We start from the raw sequence: 14,133 nt of genomic DNA on the forward strand, positions 1-14,133 counted from the left end.
TGGAAAATGGGCATCCGATGACCCCTTTAAGTAAAACAAAGTGCTCAAGTAATCAACAAAGTCAATTAAACCTAGATCACTTAGCAGCGTTTATCAAGTTTCTTAGAACAAAGAAGTGTAAACATAAACAATAGTAATGCTATACACAGTAACACAGTAGTTTATTTATTTATTTTTTAACTCTACAGTTGTGCAGGCATCTGAGAATGGCTCAGTTTGAAAAAGGGGATGTTATTTTTACAGATTAATTAAAAACCAACCGCATATATTTTTATCATTATAGGGTAGATTTGTAAATACACTGTCAACACACATTAATGTTTAAACAACATGTAAAAGTGAACTTGGCATCCGATGACCCTTTTAAAATGATAAGTAGAGTTTAGACTCAATCAAACAAACATACTGACCAAAAAAAAAAAAAAACATTTAAAAATAAAAATTATAAGCATCATATATCGGCCATCGGCTGCCCTGATTTAAAAAAAATAAATGAATAAAATAAAACAAACTAAAACAAAATTAAATTAAATTAATTAATAAAAAAAGTCAGCATTGGTGAGAAAAAAAACTATATCGGTCAAATTCTAAACAACAGTTATTTTGTTTTCCCATGTATTGACTGACAGTGCTTGTGTTGCCATGTTGAGAGAAATCAGAACTAAATGCAGAGTTGTTGTGTGCACTCACTCGCACAAAAACAGATTTAGTATTCCTCATAATGAATAAAAAACAGTGAACTCATAATGACACAAACATGCACTAATTACGTTACATAACACAAATACCCTATAAGTATTTAATCCCATCTTATCAACCAGTGTCTTTGCTGCAGACCTTCGATGATCCAATTCAACCATATTAATCACCAAAAATAACTTTACATAAAGATTTGTTTTATTTTATTATTTTGTATTATTTATTTATTTTGCAAATGTAACACATTACTTTCTATAAAAAGTAACTAAGCAACATAATTAGTTACTTTTTTAGGAAGTAACACATTTTTGTAATGCATTACTTTTAAAAGTAACACTGGTTACTAACATGCTTTAAAATATCTTCTTTGCTCAGCAGAAGAAGGAAACACACACAGGGTTGGAACAACATGAGGGTGAGTAAATGAGTAAATGATGACCGAACACTCATTATTTTGTGTGAACTATCCCTTTTAAAAGAGTTATCTAACTCTTACCTAATTCGTATTAATCACTTTGCTATTAAAAAGTCGATCCAACAGAGCAAACCAGGAACTCAGCTGCCTTTGCTCTAAATGACAACATCAGTGTTGTTGTACTTTCACGAGTCACGCCTTTGCAGAGCGAGTATCCATTACCCTAGAGTAGCTAACAAAGAGCGGCACTCATGTATTTTCTGGATCGCTCAGCCAGATTCTCCTCAAAGGAAGGGCCGCATGTGCAGGCGAGCGCGATTTCTCGGCGCTGCGATTTGCATTCGGCTGCAGGAACTTTGGCCGGCAGTGTAATGACTTCAAAATCCTGCACTGCGCTGCCAACGTTATTACAAACTCCGCTGAAGTGAAGGTTATATAACCTGAAACGCTGAAACGCCAGAAAAGCTATTGCAATATTGGCGACTTCATGTGAGGGGAAAACAGTTCCTCGCATTGGCTGTTTTACAGCTTTTCGATTCACCTACCTCTGCTGGGGTGGAAAATTCTTCCCTGCCGTCCACCGCCTGATTAAACACACGTGTTCGGCCGGCCGGAGTAGCTGCCGGCGTATCGAGCTGCTCTTTCCTCTGACAATGAGCATGTCAACAATGAAGAGTGAGGAGATACTACTAAAATAAAAGACATGTTTTTGACCGCTGCACTAAAATAATAATGTGGTGGACAACTGGCTATATTACTTTTTTTGTCCAAAATCAACACAATCAAAAAGATCAAATATAAAACAGGTACTGGCTGGTATTTTTTTTATTGCAACACAATTTAGACAACATATGTGACTCTGGACCACATGTTTTTAAATAAATAAGCTTTCCATTGATGCATGGTTTGTTGGGATAGGACAATATTTGGCCAAGATACAACAATTTGAAAATCTGGAATCTGAGAATGCAAAAAAATCAAAATATTGAGAAAATCGCCTTTAAAGTTGTTCAAATGAAGTTCTTAGCAAAGATATTACTCATCAAAAATTAAGTTTTGATAAATTTACGGTAGAAAATGTACATAAAATCTTAATGGAACATGATCTTTATATAATATCCTAATGATTTTTGGCATAAAAGAAAAAAAACAATAATTTTGACCCATACAGTGTATTCTTGGCTATTGCTACAAATATACCTATACGAATAAAGACTGATTTTGTGGTGCAGGGTCACATATTATACTATAAAAAAGATTGTTTAGATTTTGAAATCTGATTAGCCAAGTCATTTTTAAAAAGCTTTCAACAAACAAGTGGGTATCTGAACCTGAAGACAAAAATAACTCGATATTGTATTAGATTTCTTTCTGTCTTTATTTATTTTTTAATTTAATTATTAATTATTTATTTTACTGCTTTAAATGCAAATGAGCTCTGCTTGCCCCGCCCCTCTCTTCTCTCTGTAGAGTGACGAGCCTGTTTACTTTAGCTGCATTTAGCCACGTTTAGCCGCTAAACTTCCTAACTAGCACGTTATTAGGAAAGGTAATCGCAAAGATTCTTAAAAAAACCCTTATACTCACTTCTGCTGTAAGTGAAGCTGGATCATGAATGATTCGCACAAACATAGACGGATATATGTAGATCAGGAGGTGCATTCCCTTCACAAACAAATGTAATCCACTGCATCTTCAGCGGCTCAGATGTCGGGAGTAAATGACGACCACTATGTTCATTATTAGATCCAGCAACACAACACCTCAATCGCTCAATCGGAGATATTCTTGTTTAACTTACATCCCTGCTCCGCATCGAAACAGTGGAGGTCGGACTTTGACAGCTGATCTGATGTAAGACGCTCATGTCAATCAACTATCGTGGGAGCGGCCACTGTGGGTGTCTATAAATATCATCCTATCCTAACAATAGCTCATTTATTCAGCTTTCGGACGATGTATAAATCTCAATTTTAAAAAATTGCCCCTTATGACTGGTTTTGTGGTCCAGAGTCACACATAGAATATATTAATATAGAATGTGCATTTGTCATCATTTAAATAGTTGAATGAACCAACAAGTTCTGCCACAAAATTCTGGAGCTTCACTGTCACTTTCTGAAGTCAGAAATTCATCTGTCTATTCTTGAAAAGTGTACAACCACACTTTGTCGTGACCGTGCGGGAACAGTGTTGAGCTGGTTCATTAATCCACAGTTTAGTTCAGTTAAATCTGCCTCTGGCTTCGACATCAAACATGGTGATTAACAAGTACTCAAGGCCAGACAGCTTCCTTTGAACCACAAAATCTGTCAAATATGCCTCCCACCATCACAACCAAACATAAAAAAATCTGTTCAGTTTCTATGAATCACGACCTCATCTCCCGGAGGATGAAATTACCATCAGACGCTCTGTAGCTCCACGACACCTCATCACATTCATTCATCAGCGTTTGATAAACAATGCTGGAGGGCAGCGTGAAAAATTAACTGAGGCTGGGGGCAAAAACACCAGTGGAGTGACAAAAATACACCGGATATTCAAAACAATTGCCCTACATGAATACCTGCTTTTTCAAAATCTCAATAGCATCTAAGCTATAATACCGAAGGAAATCTAGATAGACTAGTTTCTCTCTAAACAGCATACTGTTGAAATAAATATATCCTTCGGAAACTGAAAAAAAAAAAAAAAAAGTTTTGATTGTGTTGCTTGAAAGACAGACATGAGCTACAGCACTTCCACCAACTCGATTTGAGACGGGTGTCAGACGTGAAAGCAAACAAGGGTTAGGAACAGGGCAACGCTGGTGGTCTTCTGTGTCACGCTTTATAAATAGAAACAGCCAAGAGATGTCCGTCTCTCCACCTACCCCAAATCACCCTCCTCAAAATGGGTCATTCTGACGGACAGAGCCGCACATCAGAGACAAGCGGCGACGCCGAACACAAAGACAAACCACGGTGCTATTGCAATTTAAAGAATTCTGAAGTCCATTTAAGAACGAAAATTCAAAGCAAGAACCAAACAATACTCTTATCTAACCATGACTGGGCTTATTCCACAATAAAAATGACATGGGGGAGGGGGGGGGGGCGGTCGTAAGGAATAATCAGGCTTCTCAGAGCTCAAACAGTAGAAAATAGCTCTGCGCTGAAGCCTCTCTTTGTTGCGCTGTTCAGTAGTTTAAACTGGTGATCTAGTCTGTGCCATTGCTGACCTGTCTTAGCATGCAATAAAAATGATGTTTGGGTGTTTATCTTGAGGCAAAGTATTATTAAACAGAACATGGGTGCAATAATTATTTATTTTAAATGGTTTGCAGGAACAACGTGGAGACAATTCTAGAATACATTTGCTGTTAATTTTATTGTACATTCACAGTAAAGGCCTCATTTTATTACTCTTAATGATTAGATGATTTTTGCCTGGCGGGCAATAAAACATGCAAATAATAACACATAAAAGGACCTGAGCCATATGTAGTTGTGTTGTTACTTTTAGCTAAAACAATATTTAATTTTAGTCAATAAAACTGAAACTAAATGTAAACTGACTGAAATAACCTAAAATATAATATAAAAAATTAATAAAAATTATATAGGCACATATAAAGAAACCAAAAACGGAAAATTTAAAAATAAAAACAGTGAAATTATTAATAAAACTATTATAATATCACAATGAAATTAAAATAACTGCTAAAATTAGCAAAAAAAAAATTAAGATATTGTATTAACAGTTAATGTTTTGTTAATTGAAATAAAGCTAAAATAAAATGAAATATAAAATAAAAAAATAACTGAAATAAAATCATTTAAAATTAAAAACCAATGAAAATTTAAAAATGTTGGCTTGTCTTTTAACTAAAATTAAAATGAAAACTCTATAAAAACAAAAGCTAATTCATAATATTAATAAAACTGTAATAGTATCATGATGAAAGATGAAATGGTGAAAAAAATAAAATTAAAAAATGCTGGCAACTAAGTGAAATTTAATTACTAAAATTTTAAAAACTAAAATAAATATAAATTAATGCTAAATGTTAATGTTTTTTCAAAAAACAAAAACTAATAAAAATGAACAAAGCACGCAACAAAATGACAAAAAATTTAAACTAATCTAAAATATTTAAAATGAAAATGTCAACTAAGTGACATAGTTAAGTTTTAGTTACTAAAATTTCAAAAACTGAAATAAATATAAATTAATGCTGGTGTGTTTTTGTGACTAATAAAGAGACCGCCACTAAGCAACCAACAAGAACACTCCATAGCAATGTCCAAACAACAATTCTGATTATCTTAGTAACCACATAGCAATGCCCTAGAAACCACAATGAACATCGCAGCTTCACAACAATGATTTCTGCAAAGACAAGCACATACATTTTCTTTAAAAACACATTTGTTTTGCTGGAACTGCAGTCTAGCATAACCTCTGATTGCATTCTGCTGAATACATGCACACAAAGAACTGTTTTTATAGTCCTCAGATGTCTTATTTACATTTTGAGAGCCAAAAACAGCAGATAAATACCCATGTGCCATCTTCATTCGTCTACAGGGCTGGCTGCGGTCACAGTAACGTCGAGGGAACTTCGATGTCAGCGTTTCTCCCCACAAGGTGAAATGAAACGCTTCTCAGAACGGGGACGTCAACACATCCAGAGGGATGTTAACACGTTCTGTGGAGTATAGGGCGCCTTGTAAGGGCACTGGGTGAAGTGAGATCAACACCAGTCTTGTTGGCCATTTCTCGTCTTATCGTGTCAGAGGGTGGGAGGTGTCTCTTATGAACATCTTAAAATTAGCACACACACCCTGGGACTGCCAGTGCCCCTCACAGCGCTCAAATGACTGAGGATGTGATGTAATGTCATAATTACATGCCAAGACGCTACAACAAGCAGTCGCGCTCACTCAGCCGTCTAGAGATCTCATTGAGTTCTGGACAGTCTGTTATCTGCTGCCTACTGCATAGAAAACAGGCAAGTGGCAAATGAAATTGCCAGCTATGCAACTTGCAGGAGAATTACAGGGATGCAACTGTCGGCTTCACAACTACATACCAATGATTCAGTGACTGAGGAAGAATGAATCGCTGGACTTGCCAAAGTTTGTCAGGTTAGTGGCATCAAATCTTTAAAAGATACTCAAGAGTTGTTTCAGATGATTAATCGTATTTTAATCGTGAATGCAATTTCTGCTTTAAATTCTGCTGCATTGCTAACAAGCCTTCACAAGTAGAGATCGACCCATATCTCAATTTACCGATATTTTCCCGATATTTAAGCATCGGTTTTGTAATATCGGATTCACAGATAAACGCCGCAATTTTGTGGGTGTTTTGAGAACTACCGGCAGGATCGCCATTTCAGCATGTCTGAGGGGAGACGAGACAACAACAACGGCATAGGTACAGCACTTGCTTTGCTGTAATTAGTCAACTTTAATTAACATAACAGCCATTAATGCACATATTAGATGTGTTACATAAATGCCTGACATGTAGCTAGTTTATGCAGCTTTGGATCTAAGAAACAGACGAACTCACAGAGTCAAGTAAGATAATCCGTCCTAATAAACACGTAAATTTGTCTGAATTAGATAATATACAGCCATGAATGAGCATGTGTTGGAAGTGAAAGCGCTGAATTTAATTCTCTCTGTGTTGTCTATATGCTCGTCATTAGTCTCGTGAAGTTGGAGTCGGCTAAAATAATCCGTCAAGTCCTGTCCCAATGAAGACTTAACTTCGCCTGAATTAAATAATACAGCCATGAATGAGCGCATGTTGGAAATAAAAGCGCTTAATTGAATTCTCTCGGTTGTGTATATCATTAATCTCATGAAGCTGCTTTCATTTTGCTGTTCATTCACCGGGTTGATGCTCAGAAAATGTTCCAGCACAGCCACCGCATGGAACTTTTAACAAGGTTTACTTGTTTAAAACACCTTAAATTATATTAACATTTACTATAACCATTATTTCGCTAACACACATCTAGAAATATACAACTCTATGGAAATTAATTATTTATTATCTCCGCGGGCGATCGCAGTTTGAGTACAGTTCTGTGTAAACAGCGCTTTGTCAGAATCTATAACAAAATATTAGTGATTCTGATATAACATACCAGTTTAGAAATGCAATAAAATACAGTGATTTGTTTGTTATATTCCAATATTTCAGAGAATATTACTCAGTGAATTAACATTATCCCGTGAGCTATTCTTCACTCTTTATATTAAACTTATAAACCTACTAAAACCGTAGTTTAAAAATGAAGTTGATATGACTCCTGTCCTTTATTTATTTTCTCCATTTGAAAACATTAGACATTCTACATTTGTTTTGCTTAGTGTTGCAGCTGATGCACTTCATAAAAAAAAAAAAAAAAAAAAAAAAAAAAAATATATATATATATATATATATTAGGGCTGCAACGATTACTCGCACGATGTCGTGAGGCGCGTTTAGTCAATGAAGCCGGTACTTTGATTAGTAGTAAAGCTCCATCACGTGCGTTCAGCTGGAGCAGCAAGTAATACACAGAGCCGTAAAGCACTGACAAGCTACGCCAAAGATTTTGGCCCTAATATATATATATATATTTTTTTATTTAGTAGAGGTCGACCGATGTATCAGTTTTGCCGATTAATCAGCACCGATAGTTGATTGGCGGAGCTATCGGTTATCGGCAAAAATCCATGCCGATAGTTTTTCCGGGTCGGGTCCGTTGCTGAAGCGGCTCAGAATTTCCTCATTATACAACAAAGTCCCTATAGTCTTTGTTATACAGCACGGGAGCAGCCTCTAGTGGCGGAAATCACTGACAGCACGTGCCGTTTGTTTAGACACGTGACACTGCGCGCTGCACAGAGCGGGACACTTCAAAGGCGGATTTAAAACGTTGACAACGAAACGGTGTGTACAGTATACTGTAGTGCATGTTTTCATGTCATTACAAAGTGATGAATTTGTTGACTAGATGCTGCATTAGTGGAGAAAAGACAGCAGTATACTTTTGCCCGTTTGGTGATCAAATAAAGTCTTGTAGACCGCCGCTTGAACTGAATGCGACGCATCCAGTGTGTGTGATACTGGATAGCTGTGAGTTCTTCTAGATGGCGCTGCACTTTTACCCATTGTGTGACTAATTATTTTAATATTTGAATTAGATAACCACAAATGTTCTAGAATAGAAGCAGTTAAATTGTGAAAGTACACAATATCCATATGTATGCAGTTTCAATACTATGTACCTTGTATAGATATTTAAAGATGGCCATCTTTAGCTTGATTGTTGATGTAATGGTAGCACTTTACAATATGAGTCCATTTGTAACATTAAGATTGATAAAAAGCTGTAGAATAGAAGTATTTTTCCTTAAGTGTGTTATTTTCAACATTTACTGATATATTAAAAAAATGTTAGTTGTTTTTGTTAATATTAATGAATAATTAACTAACGATAATGATCAATATATAATTCATCATAATATTTTTTATTAATTTAGTTTATTAATTTATTAATTTAAAAGTATGGTTCAGTAGGCTACTTTTTTTTTTTTTAATTGTAGAGCACTATTTATTTTTCGTTCAGTATCCATTTTAAAAACTATCGGTCAATTAATCAGTATCGGCCAGTGTGGTCCAACCTAGTTATCGGTAAAATCCAATATCGGTCGACCTCTAATATATATATATATATATATATATATATATATATATATATATATAAATAAATAAGTTTTTATCGTTGTAGTATAAAGATTAAGAAGGAAAAAAAATTAAAGTGAAGTATGGACTTACTTCACTCAGTCATTTATTTACTTTATAACAGTAAATAAATATCGGTTCTGCATATCGGTTATCGGGCACATAAACATGCAAATATTCGGTATTGGTTATAAAAAAAATAAATAAAAAAAAAAAAAAAAAAAATCAACATTGGTCGATCACTATTTACAAGGTTTTAAACTTGATGGCCTAGACTTTTAGACTTGCGATCAAATAAACACATTGAGAACAATCGTGATTAATAATCACAATTTATTTTTTTAGCAAAATAACCAGTTTAACAATTATTGTGCAGCCCCACTTACTGGCAAACAGTAGCCAAGTTTCCATCTCGTTTTTTTGCAATGTTTTGTTATCGAAATAAAGAATATGCGTTTCCATCCTACTGGATTTCTACAGATAAAATGGTGTGCGTCATCCCTAAAAAAAAAAAAAAAACTAACTATGTTAACTAACATAAGTTTTGGTGTATCGCAAAAAAAGTTGCCCTTGAGCTGTTTCCATTCATAATTTCACCTCCTGCACAAATTACATAGGCTAGCAGCCTGTTCTTTATCTATCTGAAACAAAACTTTATTATATAGGCTATCATTTAATTGTATAGGCCTACATGCATATTAACAAGTGTCATGAGTTTTTTTTTTTTTTTTTGTACTTAGTTAGGCCTATAGACTATTTAGATTCTTGGGCATCAAGCAATATTCATAAACAAGTGCAGCTGTATTGTTATTTTTCTGATTAACTTTTATCAGATTGTGTTGGAAATAAGAATGTTCATTTTGGTGATTTTATTTCTCCTAACCGACAACCGGCGGTCATTAAGCCATTATTAACAGTTAACTGACAAGACTAACAAGAAATAAATAAACAAGAAATAAATAGGCTTATATGCAAAATATATATTTTTTAAAATAATTAATACATTTATAAAACGAAAGAAAAAAAGGTGCAACATGTAGCAGCCGTTTTATTTCGTTTCATTTTTGTGATGCAGCCTTGAGCAGGCGGCATCTTGTTTGTTTCCGTTATTTTACAAAAGCACAATGTTTTGTTTTTGTGAATGTACACAATTACGCACTAAAGTATAAAATAAACGGAAAAAGATTGTGCCGACTCATGAGAAATTGTATCAATAAATGGTATTTCCATCAGCTATGCAGGGTGAAAATTTTGAAGTGCTAAATATTTATTTTGCATAAAATCCTTGGACGAAAACCTGGCTACTATTGGGTAAGTTACCCTACAAAAAGTAATTAATTACCAGCTGCTAATTACATCTTTAACAGTGTAATTAGATTACTGTACTTCCTCTAAAAAGTACTGCATTACTTAGTACTAATTACCTTCTAAATCCCATATCAACCTTAACCAGTTGAACAATACAAGAATAGACATGAAACGGCTGTGTTGTCTCTGTTAATTCTTTAAACTGACCAAAGCATTAAAAAAAGGTCTGTATTAAAACCAGACATTAAATCCACTATTGTTTCACATAATACTGTTCAATAGTCCATACAGTATTTAATGCAACTGCATCAGAAGTAGCTGTAATTAAGCTACAAAAAAACACAAAAAAACCCACAGTAATCACAGTAACAGTAACAGTAATCACTTACTTTTTCAAGGGAGAAGTAATTACATTACAAAAATTAGTTACTTAGTAATGATTTATTACACCCAAGACTACTAGCTAGTCAATTAAAAATGCACAAGCAAAACTGTATAATTATGCCTTTTTATTAAATGTTCAGTTTTTGGTGTTATGTCTGAGAAATAATATGTTTATTGCATTTGAATGAAGATTTCAAAGACTACTTTGGACAAGCTTTTCTCCCAACCAGGTTCATTATTGTGGAATCAATTATTTCATTTGAACCCTAAGTGAAATGCAAAGACAAAACATAAAACTATTTCATTTTAAATATCAATCAGACATCTGAGCAAGTGATTTATGTCCAGAATAAGATGCAAAATGCAAATCTTTGACTTAATATTAGGTTGAGTTTGCAGATTCTTTGGGTGAAAGTGACTTTCAAGTACATAGTACATCACCTAAATGACTACAAGTGCCTAAAGACACGAGTTAATGCTGTTAATTTGTTGATACAGACGTAGAGGGTTTGCACTGAAGAAATTTAAACTTTTGCTGCAGTGTACTCAGATACATGCATCCGTCTCTAGTGTGAGAATCTATGCAAGCAATCTTTTCCGAAATGCAAGTAAATACCCAATATTCTCAAAGTCAAATGAGCAGCTTAATGAACAACATGAACAAGAGCCTCAGGGTAGTCCTCAAACTCTACAAACACAGACATCAATCAATAAAGCATATGGGTAAATCTCATTGTTCCACTTATGATCATTTAAATAACAGATAACGGCAAACTCAGCCAACAGAGATCCGAGCGCCGTCACCGACCTGACCACTAGTGCATGATGGATCTCTGTGATAATCTTCATGCTGTCCACCTTGCTGCTGGGCATGACCATATGTTACAGAGGTGGATGCAAAAAGTGTTGGAGTTTGCTAATGGAGCGTGACTCAGTTCCCACTGCGCTGATGATGAATTTTTATCATATTCCCGTTTACAGACTGAACCCGGTACCTTGCGCAAATAGGCCCCGTTTACCCCTGGTGTTAACATCTATGCGTTTTATAAACATGCAGTGACCCTCTATTGTATTCAAACAATCAATAATGCTTGACTTAACTTAATCTGACCACGTGTGCATGAAATGCATACAGTCAGATCAGTCTTGCCCTAAAAAAAAAGCATGCTTTAGTTTCACTATTCACTGGATTACTCACTTTTGCTGAACAGATGTTTGTTATTTAACTTAGTTAAGTCAATATAATATACATTAAGTGCACTTTCAAGACCTCCTTTTAACTCTATATGCAACAATCTGGTATTAAATTCTTACAATGATGAATTTATAGATAGAAGCAGAACTAAAAAAAAAAGAAAAAAAAGAAGAAAAGAAAAGAAAACCAGGAAGCAGAGCAATGTGTTCATGTTTTCTGTACCAAGCACCAAGCTGACATTAAGTACCATTCACTCAACACTTTGAATATAAAAATACATAGTGCTATACAGGAAACAAAAACAGCTCAAACAGACCAACATCCAGTAAAATACTACTTAAAAGACAAGTGCTCTTCGTTACACCACTAAACAAACTTTAATACAAAGGCTTAAACTTTAAAAACAGAAAATGAGCAATTTATAGATGCCATGAAATCAAAACTGAAAGTTGCTGCATTTATCAGAAATCAACAGGGCATAAATTTACACATTTTTCTTCCACCTCCAGGATGACCAAGAATACTCACTTACAAATCTAAAAATACAACTTGTCGAGTTAAATGAGAACGTCTATCCACTATATAAACTGCAATCAAACAGGAATAGCAAATAGCAAGCCATGGTTTTGTCTCGCTGTGATGCAAACCAGCGTCTAGAGACATTTCAAGTATTTAATCATCCGTCTTACTCCATATCTCTATACAGCGGATCTAAAGTTCAAGACCATTACCTTCATCTCCGTCCACGGTGACGGTGATCCTCTTGAGTGAACTCACTTTCAGATCTTCAGCTGAAAGACATGAAAACATATTTATAATGAGAACGAGAGCAGTGCGCTGAACGGATGAGCGAAAAGATTGCTTTGCTGTGATGTTTGATCTGACATTAAGTAGGACAGTCATAGAAATCTTCTGATAGGTAACATGTTGAGTTGACAAAAAAAGCCATTATATTTATCCATCATACTTGGCTTTTTGATAACAGGAAATGTGAATTACGTTAGATCTACACAGAAACACATTTGCTGAAACATCATCTCCCAAAACGGTGCCCTAAATAGAAACGGTTCAGATTTGTTACTCAAACTATTATAAATAAAACATATTGGTTGAAGATCTGTGTCGGTAATCACATGGTTTAAAAGGTTAGAGTATAATCATTGTGCAATTCAACTGTCACTGTAATAAGACTACAGCACATCAGTTTGGATAAAAGTCTCAAACAAATGACTAATTACTAATGTACCCGGTTGATTGCAGCTAAATGTTTGCATTTTTGCAATGAAAGCAAACTGTGCTTGAGAGTGTTTTTAACCAGGAGGCACAGACATCTGCAGCTCAAGATATACTAAACGCTGCTGTTGAAACCATTATTCCTGTACGTGAGCAGTTTATAACACACTTTTATTCAGTTTTCAAATATAATACATTTGTGATTAACATTTACATTTATAATATAGACCAACAAGAAACTTACAACAAGTATTCCACACATCATGTTATTTCTACACAGAGATTAGTAGGTATATTAGTTAAAATATTTTGATTTTAATAATCTTTGTTGCATTATATGCCCATGGTGATTAGTCAAAAATGGGGAAAAAAGCATTTGTGCGTGTTTTTTAAATAAGGTTTGCATGCATGCAACTCAAAAATTATTAAAGATATCTTAATATCCTTATAGACTTCAGTTCTTAACACACTTTTATTTTGCTATCCTGTTTTTAAGGCCCTATATGATTCATTTCCGTAAATAAAGAGATTTCAATGTGGCTCCATGAGTTAATAGTTAAATTGTGCACATTTTCAGTGGTTAAAAACCAAACCACGTGTGGGTCACAAAATTAGAGTCAATTTTTTAGCTGGGGATTTCTGGTTGAGTTAACAAGAAATAAGCCATTTATATTTTACATTAGAGCAAACCTTTATCGAAAGTGACACACAATGAGAAACACCACAAGCTATTATGCGCACAACTGTTTTTAAAAGTTTTAAAAAGTTTATATCGTAATAATCTATGAAAATAAAACCACACTCTAAAAAATGCTGGGTAACAAAACAACCCGGACAAAACAAGCTGGGTGAAATATGGAAAAACCCAGCAACTGGGTTGTTTTGACCCAGCTGTTGGTTTACCTGTATAACCCAACCTTCTGGGTAGTTTTAACTCAACTATTGCTTAAAAATTACTAGATTTTTTGCTTAAAATGAACCCAAAATAGGTTATGAAAAACATTTATTAATATTAAGTTGAATAAACAATTTAAAAATTGGTTCATTTTAAGCCAGCCATATAGTCATTAAACAATAACTGTAGTAGGTTTGGTTAAACATTTCACCCAGCGCTGGGTTGCTTTTACCCCAGCATTTTTAAAGTGCAGGTAATTGCCTCTACCTGTTA

At 34.5% G+C, this 14,133-nt stretch overlaps 1 protein-coding gene across 3 annotated transcripts in view; it reads right to left on the reverse strand.

Annotated features, from left to right (window-relative positions):
- Positions 1–14,133, reverse strand: part of arid4b (AT-rich interaction domain 4B) — an 86,604-nt gene that overhangs the window by 70,063 nt on the left and 2,408 nt on the right. For all 3 annotated transcript variants that reach the window (XM_051125810.1, XM_051125808.1, XM_051125809.1), the window contains exon 2: positions 12,464–12,523. In XM_051125810.1, the coding sequence (XP_050981767.1) occupies positions 12,464–12,469 (6 nt within the window). In that variant the 5' untranslated portion in view covers positions 12,470–12,523. The remainder of the gene's footprint in view (positions 1–12,463; positions 12,524–14,133) is intronic.

The sequence above is a fragment of the Labeo rohita genome, chromosome 13, assembly GCF_022985175.1.
Source record: "Labeo rohita strain BAU-BD-2019 chromosome 13, IGBB_LRoh.1.0, whole genome shotgun sequence".
NCBI lineage: Eukaryota > Metazoa > Chordata > Actinopteri > Cypriniformes > Cyprinidae > Labeo > Labeo rohita.